This window comes from Myodes glareolus, chromosome 10 (assembly GCF_982192425.1).
Source record: "Myodes glareolus chromosome 10, mMyoGla1.1, whole genome shotgun sequence".
Taxonomy (NCBI): Eukaryota; Metazoa; Chordata; class Mammalia; order Rodentia; family Cricetidae; genus Myodes; species Myodes glareolus.
The window spans coordinates 52,644,061-52,664,864 of NC_142035.1; the positions used below are offsets into that span (position 1 = coordinate 52,644,061).

Below are 20,804 nucleotides of genomic sequence, written 5' to 3' on the forward strand. Positions count from 1 at the left end.
GTGCAAATCAGATGGAGTCTCACACAGAGAGCTTTAACACTCACAGATGGAAATGTTAGGCTTCAGGTATCTAGAGTGCACATTGGGGTCTAGATAGAAAGCATCCCTAGAGACCAGTCATTCCAAGGCATCTCACAGATGAAGAATCTAATACCCAGATAGCCTATGCAATCTAAGATCATACAGAAAATAGTTTGCCTTAATACTGGAGTCAAAAATAATGTTTTAATGGAACATTCAACTTGTACAAATGGAAGAAATTAATTACAGAATGCAGAAAGGCACATATTTTTGACAAAAGCAATTTGAATAATAACTAAATTATCAATCATTAATACCTTTGCGTAGAGTTTTCCTTCTTTATTCATTGCAAGATAGTATTCACTTTCCACCCCTTTGATTGCCACGATTCCAACTGCCACAGTCCTGATTTCCATGATGTCTGCAAGGAATCACAGAAGCGCATATCATTTGCCCACTGTTCTTGAGACCATTTCCATGAACACGCAGCCACAAACACCAGAGTACTCATTAAACTCATTAAACATTGATGTGCAAACTGATGGCATTTTGTCACACAGAAAGGCTATCTGCATGCAGACAAATAGTTACATTATTCCAATTTAACCTCCAGACCCACATTTCTAATCTACCGTAGTGACAAAGCAGTTAATATTTGCTGGATTCATACTCTGAAAGAACTGCTCCCTCCCATGTATGGATTTGTCCAGTCATCTCACCACACACTGTGGGCAGGCATCCTTGCCACACCCACTTCCCTGAGGAGGATGCTAAAACACAGAGAAGTAAGGAGTCTGCCAAAGGCTGGCAGCTGGTAAGTGGGCAATGCAGAATTCAAACCCAGAAAGTGTGGTGTACTACAAAGAGAGGGTGGATATGCCTAACAATGTTGCTCTTCTGTTTGGCTACATTTTATCTTAGAAGTTATTACTAGTACAGTAGTTCTTGACTTTACTGAAAATGAATATCTTTAAAATTACAAACAAAGCAACTACAGATTGGGAATAGTAAGTAGAATCTGCTGTCTTTAAAATTGATTGTCTTAAACTAAGTGTTTCAATGCACAGAGATGATTTGAAATTTAATTATAAATCTGAATCATATAATTTTGTATACTTTTCTAATTAATTTTTTTAATCTTTGTGGAATTGATTTTTTAAAATAGGCACTTTACAATGTTATCCAGATATTTTTGGGGTTTGGATATGATATGATAGAGGATTAGTGCCTTGCTCAGCCATCATCAGAGAAACTTCTTAGTAGATGGGAATTAACACAGAGACCCACAACTGGCCAATGTACAGTGGGAGACTGTGCAATCCTAAATGTGATGTCTTCCTCTATCCCCCCACCCTTGAGGCTCAGGAACCTATGCAGAAGAGGAGGCAGAAAGATTCTAAGACCAGAGTGGATGGATGACTACAAGGAAACAGTTTCTTCTAGACACAGCAGGACAGATGCACTCACGGACTCACGGAGACAGTGGCAGCATGCACAGGGCCTGCACAGGCAAGCCACATGGATTTCCAGCAACTGAGAGAGAGAAGTGAATGGGGGCTCCCACCCTTACCTGTCCACAACTGACACACACTGCCAAAGAAATGATTCTCCAGTAGAGTCTCACTAAGTAAACAAACCACTCTCTAGGGCAGGCTCCATGCCCAGGAGTAACTAATTGGCCAACACAAAACTAACTCAGTGGTATTTTTGTAGACGTTTTGTCTTGTTTTGCTTAATTTGGGTATTTTCTTTTTGTTTTATTGGTCTTTTTCTTGTATATCTTTTTGTAGAGGATGTGTGTGTGTGTGTATGTATGTGTGTTTCTTGGAGGTTTTGTTTGTTTTTATTTGTCTGTTTCTAAAAGAGAGGAAGAACATGGAGTTGGGGCAGTGGGGAAGAGCCAGGAGGAGTCGGGGGAGGAGAAGTGTGTGGTCACAACACTAGCCTAGTCAGCACTTGTCTTCTGTGTGAACAGAAGCCCCTTTCTGATATGCCGCACTCAGCAATAGTCAGATGCACCTAGTACAGCTGCACATCTGACAGCCGGAGTCTGATACAAGAGCAAAGGAATATATATTTTGTGTTTTTGTGAAGCATTGAGGAATGCACAAAATCCTGTAATTTTAGGAGACAATTCAGAACGCAGTTCTGCTTTATGAGCTCAAACAGCAAACACCCCTGCAGAAACATCGTACTTAGTGGAGAAGAGCGCTTTCTGGAGATCACTGGCCTGAAGAGGCTCTGGAAACTTTACACATCCTTAACAGGTTCATGACAGATGATGACACTGATGATGACGCTGATGCTGACGCTGACGCTGATGCTGATGCTGATGCTGATGCAGTCACACAGCATGCAGCAAATCTTCCCTGAGAGCTCCTGTCATGTTCAGAGATAAGCACCTGCCTCCGGCTCTTATGTTTTTCTCTCAAGAAGGCATCAAGGGAAGCAATGCAGCACCAGCAGAATCCCATGGGTTAAACTGTTACTCCTGCCATGAAGAACACTGAAGACGCCAATGACTGCACCACACTTGCAATATCTTCAGAGCAGCATTTAAGAATGTTTTAAAGTTGGGTTCTGAAGACCTTAGCACTGTGAAAAGCATGCACCATCTTCCTGTTTTCCAAACTCCATTAGTCCAATGTTGTATTGTCTGAGAGACGAGGGTGCTGATCCAGAGTCTGGGGTTCGGTATTCATGATCAGTTAGGATTAGAAGATGCCTCTGTGATGTTTGCAGGGTGTTCCTTCATGGGACAGTTGTCCACAAAACCCAGCTGCTTGAGTGATAGTTATTGGTCCTGTGGTGTGTTAACTCCTTGCCTTTTAGGGCCAGTCGTATTGTCTGGTTCCCAAAAGCTCCTCTACCCCCTGACTATCCTTTGTCCACTGTAGTTGTTGTTGATGCCCTTTGACACCAATTGGTGATAGATATTGTTGATCTTATTCTTCCCCGTATTAGGATTAAAGAGATGCAAAGAAGAATTGTAAGGATTTTAGCTTCAAATGGGGCGAGAATGCACTTTAAATGACTACGTTGCTGTATTTTCAATTGTGTGACAGTAAAAAGAATTTTTCATCCCAGGAAATGAACATACCTAAAAGTCATTTGGTGAGATAGCACTAGGAGGTGTGGTCAGACATCAACCCTGACCGTTTAGTCCGCTCCACCCTGTCTGCTTTGCACTTTTTTGAAATCAAGAAACCAGGGAATAAAAATATTAACACTGTCACTTTTTGTTCACATACAGAGCAGGAATGATGTTCCTCTCAATATCTACAAAAATCTGTAGAATTGTTAACTATGCAAACCTACAGAATTTTGCCTCCATCCCAAAACAAGAGTGGGGAAGATCCTCATAAATATAAGAATATATAATTTACAGATAATAATTTATCTACCAAAATAACTAAATTGTTCTTGACCTTCCAATATACAATAAATAAAAAATATATACTGATTCTAATAAGGCAAATACAAGATGGCATTTTTCTGTGGACCTGTTTCTGTTAAGAGTTTACTCATTTATCCCCAACGAGGTGGTGAAGCATATTACATTACGTAGATTCATCAAACCTTTAACATAGGAAAGAGCTCAAAAACTGGGAGAGAGAAAGAGGGGGAAAGGGAGGGAGGGTAAGAGAAGAATGAGAGAGAGAGAGAGAGAGAGAGAGAGAGGGAGAGAGAATATGAAAATTAAGGTAATATGTCTAGCCAAAAACACCTTCAGCAACAACATGGGTTCATCATTTAGGGTGTCTAGCTTATACACCAGGGACACTCAGTAATTCCTTTTTTATTTCCAGAATTCAACTATTCATGGTCTTATTTAGACTTTTTTTTGCTCGTTTAATCTTGTGTCACACTTGGAAGCAGAGGTGGAGACCTTGGAATAAATTGCAATACTTAAATAAAATTCTCCCAGTACCTAGCTACTTGCAGAATTGTGAGTATTCCCTTAATCTTGCCCTCTCAGTATCGAGACTACTTCTCTATTTCTATTGTCAATAGCATCATGATTAAGAGTACTTTAACTTCCCTTTTCAAAATTATTTTCAATAACCATATGGAAACCTGCCCCATTCCAGAATATTAATATTTATTTCCCGAGATTCTCTTAAGAATTATACTGTTTTCAAAGTTTTGAGGGGAGAACATATAAATATGGAGGAATAATACACATTTTAAAGATGAAACAGTGGTTTATTAGACTAATCAGAACATTTAATTTTGTCTTTGATTCAGTATCCCTTCTTGCACACATTAAAACTAAGAACTAAAAAGAAAGAAACAAATACAATTCTAATGGTAAATAATGAACTTTTAAGATATTCTGCCAAGATTGTATTGAGTGAGAAATATCTTAATGACTGAATATTTATATGACATTTAAAGGTTTACAATTAATTTGATAATAAATTCTACGACATAAATTCATGTTTTCAAAATTATATCCATTATCTTTAAAAGAACAAGAACTTTAAAAAATATAATTAATATCATTAAAAGTAGATAAGCTATCTGAAGAAATGGTAGCAGATGAGCAGATGAATGGGAAAGGTGCCATATCCTGTCAGTAGAGAATGAAAACAATGTGAGGTGCCCCTCACAGCCATTAGCATGACAAAACCTGACAGCTCATGGCACATTGGCAAAGATGGAACACAGTCCAGACTTCTCCTGGGTATAGGAACACAAAGTGCAGTCAACTTGGAAGACACTTTGGCCTTTTCTTAGGAACTGAAGACAGAGATGCTTTGTGCCAAGGCACTTCCCCTATTGAGTAGAAGACATGTTCACACAGAAATCTGAGCATGAAGGTTTAAAGCAGCTTTACATGTAAGAGCTAGAAAGGAGAGACAACCAAGGTGTTCAAGAGAGAAATGAATAGCCAGACTGCTAGGTCCATACGCTTGAATGTTATTTAAGTGTCTTTAGAACTCAGTAGCAAGCCACAAAAAGACATGGAAAAAACTTACATGAGTATTAGGTATGAACGCAGGGGATTTTTAATCAGTGGACTGTTGTACAGTACTGTAACAGCAGATACATTTTATTATGCGTTTGTCAGAATTCCTGGAATTGCACAGGACAACAAACTAACAACATTTATTAAATATTGGTTCATTGGTGGTATGAAATACACACCATTCCAAGACGTTAAAATAGTGAAACCATGGTACCTCTGCTGTCTGCCTAAGTTGTCCGCAAATCTGTAATCTTGACTGAAAAATATGTTTTTAAATTGCAATTTTAATTTTTTAAAGTTGTACAGAAAACTTCCATTAATTGTATACAATGACAGACTATAAAAAGATTACTTATATGAACATCTTAATTATTTGTTCTTGTTTCAAATACACAAGCATATATGGGGTTTGTTATGAATATTGTCTTAAATAGATAATGATAAATTCATTATCAATAGATTATGAATATTATCTATTGGATAATAGATTAAGATCTGCTTATCAAATGAATTGTTTCTTTTTGTAACACATAAACAGCTCTGAGTAGTTGTGAAGCAAATGCACATTGGCAAGTGTAGAAGGCACAGATCCTCTACGTGTGAGAAGACCACTGTTCCGCTCCTAAGCATGCTTGTCTCTTAAGTGTTGGGGTGGAACATGAGAATCAGCAATATTTTAGAAAATTGAGCCATGACATTAATTATGCACTCATTGAAATACTTTGGTATTAATAGAGTGACTATCAAATTTCAGTTCAGATTTTGTTTCTGCAGGCAAAGATAAGTGATACCCAGCAATATATGCCAATCGCTTAAATTCATGGAATGGAAAATCAATTTCATAGGAATTAAAAGCCAAGAAATGTTATTCATGGTAAAGAAGAGTCATAGGATCTGAATAGTGATAGCATTTAAATCAAATCTTAACTGACGGATAAGGTTAATGTATAGACAAGAAGAAAACAATGCAGTTGAACACTTAGTACATGCAACATGAAAGCTAAGATTCAAATGTCATTTTCATAAGATTGGAATTAGAGTTACCTAGACTAAGAAGTATAAATAATAGCATTGAATAATAACTGAAAGAATTTGAACTTGCATTTGAAAATGGTGAGAGTTCCTTCTTCTTTGATCTTTGGAAGTGTCAGTCTGGGGTGGATGAGGTGGCTTAGGCAGGACAGATGTTGACATCCTTCCCAAGGTGGAAAGAGAGAACCAACTCCCAGCATGCCCTCTGGTCACCAGCCACAGCTTCTGCACACTTGCCCCCATGCCATATACACAGATAAATAGGTAAATGTCATAAAAAGGAATCTTGTCAGGCTAGAAATCCACTGGAGGAAAACTAATTGTATGTGAGAGGCAGGTAAGGGGCTGAAATGGGCGTGCCTTGCTATAGTGTCACTAGTGCCATTTTGACAAACAAAAGTTACTGAGAACGTTTTTTTTTAATTATTGAATTCTTTTCAAAATGCCTCAGCTTAAAGTTCTATGCATTAAATTTCTATAGTTATAGCCTACTCACACCGCAGTTCTTTGCTGGTCTAGATTTCAGAGTGCAAAGTGGTTACCAAAACTAAAATCCTGTTTGAAACCAGTCTTCCTAAACCCACATTTCTCCTGGAGGTTCTTTGTTGCAATTTCACTGTCTGTTGTAAGTCTCAAGTATTTGTGCTATGAATATCTCGGGCCAGTTTATGACCCTAGTGAACCTGGGTTTATAAATAGAAAGTTCATGCGCATGTATACAGAAATAGTCAGTGTGCTTCTAAACACCCGGAGACTTTCTTAATGCATTTTAAACTATGGAGTTTCAAATGGTAAATTACATGCCCAAAGAGTAAACTGTGTGAGACGCTTTTTGTTTGATCAGGCTAACTACTTGATTGGTAGTCGGTAGCTTTAATTAAAAAATACAGCTATTAACAAGCTATAGTTTTTCTGTATCTGTGGCTTGTTTGTTTTAAGCACGAACACAATTACAAAGACAGCAAAGAATTGCTTTTGAACAAGTGTCCTTTTTGACATTAAAATCCTGTGTCAGTGTTACATTTGTGCCATGTCTTGCATGCATTTTATTTGCTGTTGTAAATCTGAAAAATAAATTACCTTCAAAGAGCAGTTGACTCAGTCCCCTCCTGCCTCCCAGGTCATCTGCAGTCCCTCTTCCCTTTGCTTTTTGGTTACAGAAATCCTCCGATAATATATTCCCTTAATCAGGGATGCTTTAGGAGTCTCGTGGATTCCAGATCCCATTTCCCAAGACTGTCTGACACAGTGAATCATATTAAATATGTGAACATTACTCAATAGAAACACTTGAGAATTATTTCAAGGGTTTGTGCAATCTTTCTTTTGAAATTAGTTATTCTAAAATAAGTCACTGAACTTGCCCTTTGCTATACATTTTACAGACGTTATGCGTTCTTGAGAACTCTTACAAAGTGAAAAATACCAAATTGTCTTCAAATGTTAAAATTATATTTAGTAAATAATGAAGCTAGTGTGATATTTTATATGCTAAATATTTGCTAACCACTATTTTACATTTTAAATGTGAATATCTGAATTTTAAAGTTCTAAATGTATTTCTAAGGACTTGTAATTTTTATGAACTCCAGGCTCAGTGTCCAGAGGCCAAATGAATAGCGTCCCTTCCCAGATGATGCAGCTTCCTCACCCTTCCCGAAACCCTTCACTAGAAAGTGGTTTAACTTTCTTTTCACCGGTTCCACGTTTCACTGGTGTGCTCTTGTCCAGACCACTGATAAACAGCAGTGTCAGGTCCAAGAATGCTGTGACAGTCCTAACTGCAGCGTGTCCTTTAGCGCTTCCCATCTTGTCCTGGTCTGACTGCTGCTGCTTCGCCAGCCTGGTGCCCTTCCTTGAATGAGTTCACTTGACGACTGTTGCTCTCTTAGCTAAGAGGGATGACACTTGACCATGATCCCAGTTGCTTGGAAGGCTGAGGCAGGAAACTCACAAGTTCGAGGGTAACCTAGGCAACATGGCGAAGTCCTCACTTCATTTTTTAAAGAACATTAGCTTTATATAATAACATGTAACTATTACTTTTGACAACTTATATTGATTTTGTTCTTGAAAGTCATTTTCATCCCACTACCTGAAATATATTTTATTCTAGGTTTCCTTAAAGTGAACTAGAAATATTTTAAATTTCTAAGGTAAGACTTGACCTTAAGCTGACATTTTATTTTTACATATAGCTATCTCATTTCTTTAGCATTATTTGTTAGATATTTTTGTTCCCTTCTTTATAGGTGAGGCTCTCTCAGTAGTTAGTCTCTCAGGATTGCTTTGTCTCATTGATTCACTTACATGTAGCTGAGTGCCCATGCTCACTAGCTGTAAGCTACCGGTTCTCACACGGTTTTTTTTTTTTTTTACTCTTATAAGCATCTCTGGTTCCAGGTCTTGTATATCTAGTAAGTTGACTTTTTCATAGAGCCTTTCCTAAAAGTGAAGACGTTGGCCATGCTCACCACTGTCCAGCATTCCCTTTGCTTTTCCTCTTCCAGAATGTCTCCGAGATTGTTCACCCACTAGATGATTTACTTCAAACCAACATTTTAGCAAAGCCTAGATTGAGACAGAGTGCCTATTGTTCGTGGTTCCCAGTCATCGGCCTTCAGCTTATTCATACTAGCACACAAACACTCTCTTTCTTATTGTTCATTAATTGCTTCATTATTTCAGAATTTGGGGTATAGTAAAAAGTGTGAGCCAGGTGGTGGTGGCGCATGCCTTTAATCCCAGCAATTGGGAGGCAGAGGCAGGCAGATCTCTGTGAGTTCGAGGCCAACCTGGTCTACAAGAGCTAGTTCCAGGACAGGTTCTAAAACTACAGTGAAACCCTGTCCCCCCCGAAAAAAAAAAGTGTGCTCTTGAAAAATGTTTTAATAAAAGTACATTTTCAAGGTTATTTTATAAAATCTGTTTAAATATAGGTTTATTTTTACATAAAGAAAAATTTCATACATAAAGGTTTTATTTTATACATAAAGAAAAATTTAATTTCTTTTAACATTGTAAAACTCATGATCCCAACATACTTCGTATGGATTGAACACAAATAAAAGTTAATTATATGAATTCAAATTAAAGTATGAATGTCATCATACCAAAGTTGACAAAATATATCTCTCTGATCTGAGTAACATGCTCATATGCTTTAAAAACTAGGTCAGTTATTCTTGCAGTTTAGTTTCAAAACAATAAGACGGCAATATGGTTTCACCCTGGTCTTTGCAAGCAGTGATTCCCCAAATAAAACACTGAAGGTTAGAGAGCTGTTTTACTTCCCCCAAAACAATGCTGGCTGCCGTACGACAGTCACACAAAGTTATTTAAGAAATAATCTTTTCTTCATTCATTTTTATTAACACATGGCCATTTCTTTTGATGGTTATCAAGAGAATACAATGAAAACTCATGAAAATCAGTACAATAAAATTACAGAATTACCTGGAAAAAAAAGAAATAATCGTGTCATGCTAATGGCCAGCCCTCATTCTAGGCAGAGACTTTGCTGGCATGGAGAGTATCTACAAGTGAATCGTGCATTGTCGAATATATTGCAATGCAAACTTTAAAGATGAGTCGCAAAGTTATTTTATGCCTGTTAGTTTATATCTAACTGAGAATGCTGCTAGCCAACGGCCTTACTAAGGTTGTAAATTTAACTGCACGTGACAGTGAAAGGACCTATTTATAAAATAGTGAAAGTCATCGTGTCATGACTAAATGATGAAATAATAAGTAAGTCCGAAACATTTATCCCATCTCTCTGATTGCCAGAAACCCATACTTGATGTTTGTGGAGACACTCAAACCATTACTTTCTAAACTAGAAAAATATAAGATTAAGAACTGACTGGCAGCTTGAATTTTTATTTAAACCTAAGATTATGTTGTAGAATCAGAAACTCGTTAGCTTATTTTAATGCTGCAAAATACCTAGAACTTCATTCATAAAGAATATTATAAAAGGGCTGGACAGTGGCCTCAGCAATTAAGAGCGCTGGCTGTTCTTCCAGAGGACCTAGGTTCAATTCCCCACACCTACATGGCGAAACTCCAGGTCTGGAATTTCCAACACCCTCCTTTGGCCTCTGAAGCATCATACATACATGTGGCCCCCAATCATATACATATAGGCAAACACCCGTTCACACCTGCCCTGGTGGGTTCCTGGGTTCCTGGAAGCCCTTCTTCTCACTGTTCCCATGCTTCACTTGTCTGCTAGACTTTGGTACATCCACAAGAGCATCCCCCTGTGTCTAATCTAGCAGCTTTCAGCAAATAGGGGAGAGGGCACATATTCTACCAACACCTGACAGCAAGGACCCGCATTGTATCTGCCTCATTAATTCATTCCTCCTGCTGTTCCCATTCCCTCAACTTCCCGTGTCCAGTGGATAGCCAAGGATAAAAGCATAAGGCATTGACGTTAGGAGTTATTTAAGTCGTAGTCATTTTGAAGATGAAGTAAGAAAAGTTAAGGGGGCGATATTTTCACTAGCATATGAGTGATGCTGAGTTAGAGGAGTTTTCAAAATGTATTCTTTCACAGTTTCACACGTTCTGGTCCTATCTCCTCCCACCCTCACCAGGCCCCCTCTTTCCATCAAGTCCCCATCTCAAGCACATGTCTTTTTGTTTTGTTTTGTTTTGTTTTGTTTATGACTCACTAGACTCAACTTGGTTGAGGGCTGCCTATGCGGGCATGGGTGTAGAGCCACCCACAGGCTGACTGAAAACTCACTAGTTACTTCCCAGAAGACAGTGACTTTCTTCCTTCCTTCCTTCCTTCCTTCCTTCCTTCCTTCCTTCCTTCCTTCCTTCCTTCCTTCCTTCCTTCCTTCCAACAGCCCTTATCTGCCCTTAGCTACCCTGGGCATGGCTGAGCCCCATGAGCACCTCCTCAGTCAGGGACTGGATGCTTTGGGGTTGAGTCTTGTCAGATCCTATGGAACTCACAAGGGCTGCATATTTCTGAGTCCATGGCTTTGTCATGACACAACCGTCTCCCCATTCTCCTCCACATCATCCAGCTCGTATGCTCTTTGTGTCCCCCTTCTGCATGTTCTCATATGAAACATAACTTCAAATTTTTAGATTGTTTGTTTGGCTGAGTTGGAGATTTTTAGAGGGTTTTTTGGATCCTGTTCCTAAATTCACTTTGTGGTCTAAGTCTACAATCAGATTTCAGCTGTAACACAGGACTAAAAAAATTGTTTTTAGTAATAAAAAAGAAATATGCACAATCCAAAACCTTTCAGAGGACCATCCCACTTTTTAAAATATAATTGTGTTGCTATTTCTAATTTTAAAGGATTTAGTGTTTATTCATTCTTCCCAATTGTAAGAATTGTATGTGAATGTCACTTAGGAAATCCTCACACGTAATCTAATCCCATTACCTTCTCTAACCTAGAATCATTTGCAGTGTTTGCATCATATTGCTAAGATTTTCAGAAGGGATAACATCAAATTTCCCCAGTTTTCCTGCTTCCTATTTTCCTTTACTGTCTTCAGCCATAGAATTCCTAACTTCCACGCTGCAAGTGAGGATCCCATGGTTTGGTGAAGACACACGGCTCTCTGTTCTCTCCTTACCTTCACTGGTTATTTTGAATGAGCTGTTGTAACTCCCTAGTACCATTAAGGATGGCGCAGACAGCAATAGATTTTTGTCATGTTCAAACACATCCCTGCCCCCTTCACACTAAGGGACAACTTAGTTATGACCAGTGTTTGGGTAGTGAAGATGATTTTTGTTTTTGGTTTTTTAAGACAGAGTTTCTCTGTGTAGCTTTGAGCCTGTCCCTGGAACTTACCCTGTAGACCAGGCTGGCCTCAAACTCACAGAGATCCACCTGCCTCAGCCTCCTGAGTGCTAGGATTAAAGGCATGTGCCATCACTGGCTGGAAAAATAATTTCTTTCTAGGATGCCAAGGATTATTACAGATGAGATCTCATCTACTTTGTCTTTTCATTTAAAAAAATCAATGTATTTAAGTGATTTATGAGTTACTTGTGGTGCCTAATAACCTGTAAGCCATTTTTATGACCTTGATAACTGAAGACAGCCATTCTTTACTATAAAGGAAAGAAAAATGATTTGACCATGAAACGTTTAGGTTGTTTCTCATCATAATTTCACAATAGTAATAATGGTATACATATATAGTGTATTAGACTTGACTATGAAATATTCTTGATCATTTAACTGATGTAATTCCTGTACCCTTCTCATAGAAATGGTAATACCACTTTTGGGTATAGATCCAAAGGATGCTCAATCGTGCCACAAGGACATGTGCTCAACTATGTTCACAGCAGCTTTGTTTGTCATAGCCAGAACCTGGAAACAACCTAAATGCCCCTCAACTGAAGAATGGATAAGGAAAATGTGGTACATTTACACAATGGAGTACTACAGAGCAGAGAAAAATAACAAGAGCTTGAATTTTGCAGGAAAAACACTATTTTGAGTGAGGTAACCCAGACACAGGAAGACAATTATCATGTACTCACTCATAGGTGGTTTTTAAACATAAAGCAAAGAAAACCAGCCTACAAACTGCAATCCCAGAGAACTTAGACAGCAGTGCGGACACTAAGAGAGACTTACATAGATCTAATCTACATGGGAAGTAGAAAAAGACAAGATCTCCTGAGTAAATTGGGAGCATGGAACCTTGGGGGAGGTTTGAAAGGGGAGGGGAGCAGAGAAAAATGGAGAACTTAATAAAAATCAATAATAAAAAAATGGGATTATCTTTAGCTTCAAATGTCCCTTGAAGAAGCAGTATTTCATATTGACAGTATTCAGTGGTTACTTATCTCTAGCCAAAAAGGAATTCTTCAAAGCAAGTGCATTTGAAAGTACAGCCGCTCTCATATTTTCCACTGGAGAGAAGTTACTTATAAGGAAATAAATGCTGGAGTGCCATTTTAAATTCGTTTCAGTTTTACATTTGTTCTTAAGATGGTTTGGGTCATTTCTTTTCTTAGGAACAACTTATATAAGGAAATTCTGTCACGAGCCGAGTTTTTTCTCGGGATCACAGTTATGTGCTATGTCCACTGAAGAGCAGACCATCTTTAGTACCTTGTGGTGCGCCTACTATTTAAAGTTGATTTCCTCAAAAGTTACAGCGAATTAGACAAACTTGAGATTATGAGTAAATAGATTAAAATAAGTCAGGCCCTTCAACTGAACAGTGTCTGCATAACAGAGAACAGGCTCTCTGTGAGGTCCTATCAGGGCCTAACCGTCGGAAGATGTGTAGCCTCCCTGACTTTGCTGCCTGGAGAGAGCTTGCCGGCGTCCACACTGCGGAGGGAGCCAGTCCACCTTCCTCGACTTCTGCTCAGAGTGATTGGTGACACAAAGGTCTCCATCAGACTAGAGAGGACACCTTCCCAATTCTTTCTTTTGCCGTAGAGCCCACAGCTGTAAGCTAAGACACTGGATGCATGTGATGGATGTTAACCCCGGATCTGCATCGTTAGACTTTGAGGAACCTTGGAACACACCTGCTGATCTACAGCGCGGGGACCGACTCCACACCGTCACCACTGGGAGTTGATGTTCAATCCTAGATTTATTTTCAGTGATCTCAAAAAAATCAGATAACTTGTCAGATTGGCTAAAACAATCCCTTTATTCATTGAGAGACTTCATAAGGAAATGAGTGAAAGGCCTGGCTCTTCAGAAAGCGCAACTGTGCGGTGCTGTGACGTCACTGCTTCTGTTGACAACTGGAGCTTGTTCTCGGCAGACTCCAGCTGTGCCTGAGGTAGAAGCAAACTATTTGGCTGTCCAGTACATAGGTGATATTTATCCAGTAGCATATTCTGATGGTTGGTCTGCATTTGCAGACTGGCATATCTACGCCAGTTCCCTGGCCCTTGCACCCTTGAAGCAAGGAAGGTAGGGGTGCCTTGTTTACTCTGAAATCACGGGCAGTTCTCCCACTTCAGAAAGAATGATTTGTCTGCCCGTGTAGATGCTCCACATCTGCTAAATACAAATCTTTGTTGTAAATCATTCCAAACAAACAATGTGGATTCACAATCCCATAATCGCATTTCATAAGAATTAGAAACAACTGAAGTGATAGCTTCCCCCAAGCTAGGAAGTCTCTCTGGGCTCCCTGAAGCCTCACTAACATCTTAATAGGACACCGGGTTCCCTGGCAGAGGGACAGAGATAGATAAGCTCTGCGGTATCCGTGAAGACAGTTTCTTAAAGAGGGATTTGGTTGAATGTAAAGGGGTTGGGCAGGCACACAAGCAGCAAGAGTGAAAGTGATGCGAGAAAAGAGTAGAAAAGGAAAAAGGATGGGACACTCTGCCGCCCACACAGTGAGATAATTCTAAGCAATGCGGTTTCAGTGCTGGGTGTCAGCACCGAGAAATGAGAGAATGATTTAAAGCTATCTTCACCATTGGCTCTTAGGAAGGCTTAAGTGGATGTCTTTTTCTAATAATGTCACTCTAAATAATAAATTGTGATGTGGGGTAGTTAAGATGCTTGTACAGAAATGAAAAATTCAGCCGGGTGGTGGTGATGGTGCACGCCTGTAATCTCACTCGGGAGGCAGAGGCGGGTGGATCTCTGTGAGTTCAAGGCCAGCCTGGTCCCAGCTAGTTCCAGGACAGGCTCCAAAGCTACAGAGAAATCCTGTCTCAAAAAAAGAAAAGAAAAGAAAGAAAAAGAAAAAAGAAAAAGAGAAAAGAATCAAAGCGTCTATTTACACTAAAAATATTTTTTAAGGATGGAAGGCATGGCAAACTTCTGGGGGGAGCTCTCATGCTAACTCCTGCATTTCTACCCCACAGCTCCGCACACAGCTCTTCTCTGCCATTTCCATCGCCATCCCCAGTATTGAGGGGTCATTCCATTTCACCCATCGATCTGTCCCTAGCCTTTCTGACTTGACATTTGGCCTTAGTGCATACATAAAGGATGTGACATAATAGTTAGTCTAGTCTTCCAAATACTTTGGGTGTGCACTCTGTCCAAAGCAGAGGAAAATCAAACCTCCCGAAGCCCTCCAACATCTGACCACAGCCTTCTTCTGTCACTTTCTCCCCTTGTTCCCTTACAAACTGTTCTTTGGCCTCGGCACATGGGCTTACTCATTTTCTCATCCGACCATGAAAGACCCAGCGCGTTCCCAATTCCGCCCAGCAGCTCCCACAATGTCCCAGGGTTCTCTGCTGCAGTGTTTCCCACATGCTGCCTCAGACACTGGACTGCCTTGTGCTTGTGAGGACGAAAGCCCCAGTGCTGTATCTGAATCTCTACCTGGTCAGCACTCAGCAAATACTGAAGGACACAGGAAGATGTATGGAGCCCCTGCCAGCCAATGGATCGAGTTATAAGTTAGCAAAGGAAGTTGTTAATTATTCCAGGACTGAAGAATTAATGCTTGCCTTAACTGGGGGTCTGTATAAACCGTGAGAACTGAAGTTAAAAGATAACTAGAAATAGCAAGTTTCCTCCTGATTCTTATGATAGTCTCAGAGTTTACTTAATTAGAAAAGTGCAAAATCCCATTATTTACTCAAATAATATTTCATCTCAGATCACGCTGATGATACTCACAAAGGTTCTGGGAGAACTACAAACACCTCCAGTTTTCTCTTCAGCTACAAAGTTTCCCGTTTTGGTTTTGTTTCAACCTACTTGTATTTTGCCTGCAATTCTGATGTAGATAATAACTTCCATATGTTTCTGTCGTGATATAGCGGAACACATCTATTTACCTGTTTTCCTTCCAGCACATCACACCTCCGTGCGCACATGAACTCTCATTTTTCATGAGCTAACTAACATGTCTTTGTTCTTACCCGTATTGTGATAATTCTAAAAATACTAAGTATAATTATCTTAATGTTCACATTAACAGATAGTGTCTCTTCTAGTAGAAAGCCCAAATGGTTTTTAGCCTGTGTCATACAATATATATTCTACCTCATTCATTCATTCATTCATTCATCCTAATTCTAGGATGTTTTCATTGTACTCTGTAGTTGTTATTACTGCCAAGCAAGAAGAACGACATCTGTACTCCAGATGTAGACTATACTGTTTACTCTGGGGTACTGTATATCTTGTGTACTAGCATTTTCCCTCATTGTCCCCATTATTTTCTTAGTCATTTTTTACTATAACTTCATGTTAATATAATATCTTTAGAGCAACATTCAAGTGATTTTTGGTGCATTTTAATTAAGAGGTCATTATTGGTACCTTTTATCTCATAAGTACAATTTTTAATTTTACTGCAAAGTTTATTACACGAGGCCTGGCAAGATGACTCCACAGTCCATAAAGGCACTGTTTGCCAAATCTGGGGACCTGAGTTCAATCCCTGGGTCCCATGTAATGAAGGAGAGAACTGACCCTTGAAAGCCCTCTGATTGCCACATGTGTGCTGAGGCACACGTGCAAACACATGCACACACTACCAGTAAGTATAAATAAAGCCTTAAAATGCACCTGCTAGTTTTCTGTCTGCCTGTTTATGAATGGCCCATGTTCCAAAGTTTATCATCGTTAGCTTAGTCCATTGATTCAAAGATGGTGGCATGATCTGATTTTCACTATACATTCTTACTTTAAGAGTATTTCTAAAAATGTCAACTAAGTCAGGTTGTTTTGTGATACCTGAAGGATTTTTTATGCCTGTGAAAGCTGCCTCCAGCAGCAAGGGCAGGAAGGCTGACAGAAGGCAGACCCACAAAGACATAGCTCTGGTCTAGGCAAAAGTGCGTCTGCTCTAAGGAAGGGTGATCAGGATTTGATGTGAGGATATCGTTTCCTAAAAATAGGTTGTATTTGTGTAAGTGGGAAAACCCTAAGCTCTTCTGAGGGAGCTAAGATATATACTTTAGAAATCTCGAGGTGATGTTGATTTTAGATCCTTTGGAGCAATGCTGATTATCTAGAGACAATGTTTAGAGACACTTTAAATTGATATTGATATTTAGAGAGAAAATTTCAGCATACCAAACTTTAATATATATGTGTGCCTGTATATAGACCCAAACTAGAACCCGGAGAAGACAATGTTATTTGCTTCAAGTATAAAATTAATTTTATCACTTATTGGCCACCTTCCAGAGCTGTCATCTTCTTAACCTGCCGACTTCACTGGTCTAAATTGCTTTCAGAGTTTGGTTATTTAAATCTTTCCAAGTTGTGTTTTAGGGAAAGATAAAGTGAAACTAACTGAATGGAGAGAGGGAGGGCAGTGCTGGCTTCACTGGATGAAGGAAGCTTCATCCCTCATTCTGACCAGTCACTGTGGCCAGCCCTCTCCAGCCCTGTGTAGCCGAGAATGGATCGTGACACTGCACCGTGACACGAAGCTAAACTGGGCCGGGGAAAGGCTGTAAACTGCGGGCCCATGGAGAAAGGGGGCTGCAAGTGTGAAGCAAAGATGTTTCTGGACATAGACTGGATCTATCCAGTGAGTGGGCAGAAAGGAGTGATGGCCCCTGACAAGACCTCAGTGGAGTAAAGATGGATACGGGGCCTCACTTTTCTATGTGAATAAGATACAAAGAAAATCTAGGCCAGGAACTATGTGCAAATAGAAACCATTTAACCGTCTAATCTCAAACTAAATATCCAATAATTAGGATAAGAAAATTCAGCATGATTTTAAAGTATTATTTTAATAAAATATCAAAATTGTTCTAAAAAACTCAGTGCTGTTCCTACTACCTGGAGGAAAACTTTATTAGTTCTCTGAGAATCCCATAAAACACATTGTGCTCATATTCAGCCCTCATCCAAGTCCTCCCAGACCCGCCTCCCTCTTTCCCTAACAACCCAGCTTTGTGTCCTCCTTCTGTTTGCACAGCCATCAGGTTTAATTTGTGCTGTCAACATATTCTTGGATGTGTAACCTTTCACTAGAGTGTGGTCAGTTTACCAAAAGCCACACGCCACACTCTTAGAGAAAACTGACTGCTTCTAGAAGCTATCCCTCATCCTAAGGGTCAGACGTGGTGCTCAGCTCTCCTCCCCATGTCGGGATATGGCCTGGCTTGGTTTTATGCCAGCCTGTGCATGCATGCTGGAACAGTTGCTGTGAGTTCCTACGAGCACTTGCCTGCTGAGTCTGGAGCAGGTTCACTATAGTCATCTGACGCCTGCGGCTCTTATACTCCTCCTATCCCCTCTTCCTCAGTGATTTCTCAGCCTCGGGAAGAGGTCGTGTGATAATAATGTCCTATTTATGGTTGACCCCTCCATCATCTCCTATTTGCTGCCCCTTGACCTGTTGCGTATCTCTGTGTTAATCCCCATCTACTACAAGTAGAAGCGTCTCCGCTGAAGCTTAAGAGATGCGGTAATTGACGAGTATAACTAGAAACCACTAAGTCAGTTTTATACTATATACAGTTCACAAAACAATAACAGTAGGTCATTCCTTGGATCTAGTATCTGTCTAGCCACAGGTCCTTGGTCTGCCAGTTGTGTCAGGTATGGGTTTCTCTTGTGGAGCAGGCCTTAAGTGCAATCAGAAAGGGTTTGGTCACTCCCACGATGCTCATGACACCCTTTGCACCAGAGGTCAATTCTTGCCAGGTCACGTAGCCGGCAAGGTTTTCGGCTACATAAAACTGATGATTGCCTTTCCTCTCCAGTAGCATTCACAGCACATTCAAGCACTATGAAAGGTAACCAGTAGGGATGAGTCTTTCAGGTCAGTATTATGTGCTGTGACTCAAGTGCACAGTGTCTTCAGCAGTAGGGTCTTTCCATCTAGTTCTGGACGATAAGCCATGGCATTGCAATAGCCTGAATGTTTGTGAGTCTAAGGGGTCTCATTGGCCAGCAGCTCCAGGAGTCTGGCACTGGGATTATGATTTGTTAGCCTGTCGTGTCTAATAGAGGCATTGTTGTCCTGACATAGGGCAATTCCATTTTACTCCTATTATGCACATATAGTATATACATATATTCACACACGGAAGCCTCTGTAACAGTACCTTGTTTTCCATATAACTTCTTCCAAACGTCTTCGGTGCTATCATCACCCTTGCATTCCATTCTGTCTTAGTTGCTTTTTTATTGATGTAATAAGACACTGTGCTCAGGTCAGTTTATAGAAGAAAATGTCTGTTGTGGTTTACAGCTTCAGAGGGTGAGTGCCTGGCCATCCTGTCCAGGAGAACGGCAGCAGGCAGGCAGACATGGCTCTGGAGCTTGTATTTTGAGACACACGATGAGGCAGAGAAAGTTAACTGTGAATGGTGTGGCCTTCTGAAACTTCAAAGCCTGCCCCCAGTGACACACCTCCTGCAACAAGGCCACACCTCCTAATCCTTCCCGATGAGTTCCACCAACTGGTGACCCAGTATCCAAACTTCTGAGCCTATGGGCCCATCCTCAGTCAAACCATCACATCTCCTCTGTCCTGTTCTCGCATGCCACCCTAACCCAATCCATCATGTTCCCTTAGTGCCCTTTAAACCATCACCCCACTCCATCCTCATTTCCTTTCTTTGAAAGTCATGTAGTATGTCACATTCTTCATAGCTTTGGTGCCAACTACAGAAAAGATTGCTGAATCTGTACCAACCAATGTCTAGCATTATACATGGGTCTGTCATGTAGTATATGCAGAACAGCAGTGTAAGCTGCAGGCATCTTTGAAATTAGCTATCTTTTGGAATAGAAGACCCACACTTACCTCAAGTGGCGAAGGAGTTAACTGACAAAACACCATGGAAGAGTCTTTGACCCTAGAACTGTCAATGAGAACCTCTGAAGGCCTGAAAGCCCTGATAAAATCCATCAAGATGAACAACACTTGAATCAGGAAAAGCAGACAGAAAGAAAGGTGCCCAAGGAAAATGAAAGAGATAGGTGAACGACATCAAGGAGAGTCTGTTCCACGGGCATGCCGGCTGTCTACACTGCTGTTAGACATGGTAGTGTCGGGCTGGGCAATGTTTGGAAAATGAAAAGTTGAAAGCAAAACATCATACAACAAGTGAAAAAGCCTCTTTTTAGATATTTGAATCCCACACAAATACCCCACAACTCTAGCTTCTAACATATCTCTACTCAGGGCAAAGCATCATATTGCCAAGATGGAGAAACTGTACAGGTTTTAGAAGTGCCAGAGGGGTTTCAGGTTGTTTAATCATTATATACTTGACTGGTTTCAAAAATCCTATTTTTCAGACTATAATGAATACAATGTGTGGGTTAAAATACTTGTTTTACGACTTGGCTATGTCTTGAACATTTCTGGAATTCGCTAGCAACTCCCACCTCACTTGTTTAGTAACGACCGCCTGGACTGAGGAAATGTCAGGCTGGAAGTGGGGAGAACAATAGAGTCACGGCGCCGCAGATTTAGAGTCTGAGTTAATTTCAGTGCATGCATTCCAGAATTTGCATGGTCAGAGGTCATATTTAGACACTAGAGACACAGAACAAAGACTGAAGTCAATTATATTATATTCCACTAAAGCAGGCTTTACCTTCCATAGCGTTAACCTCTGTGCCCTGACATAACTGTACCTGTGTGTGGACCAGGGCTGCATTAGGGAACTAGGTGTGAAATTTATGGCCATCTAGAGATACTGAGTCTGAGAGTTTACAAGACTTCAGCGGGGATCAGAGAAAAGATATCGCTTTTCCTCGCCTTGTCAGAGCCCAGGGCCAGCCTCACCAAGGACACGTGATGCTCTGGCTGCCTTTTCTTCACACAGGAGGCCATAGCAAACACTAACAAAAACACA

At 40.2% G+C, this 20,804-nt stretch overlaps 2 protein-coding genes across 2 annotated transcripts in view; one reads left to right on the top strand and one right to left on the bottom strand.

Moving 5' to 3' along the window:
• Fam227b (family with sequence similarity 227 member B) overlaps positions 1-20,804 on the top strand; it is a 166,366-nt gene that overhangs the window by 64,823 nt on the left and 80,739 nt on the right.
• Positions 1-20,804, bottom strand: part of Fgf7 (fibroblast growth factor 7) — a 52,729-nt gene that overhangs the window by 1,833 nt on the left and 30,092 nt on the right. The window contains exon 3 of the mRNA XM_048460044.3: positions 339-442. Coding sequence (XP_048316001.2) covers positions 339-442 — 104 coding nt within the window. The remainder of the gene's footprint in view (positions 1-338; positions 443-20,804) is intronic.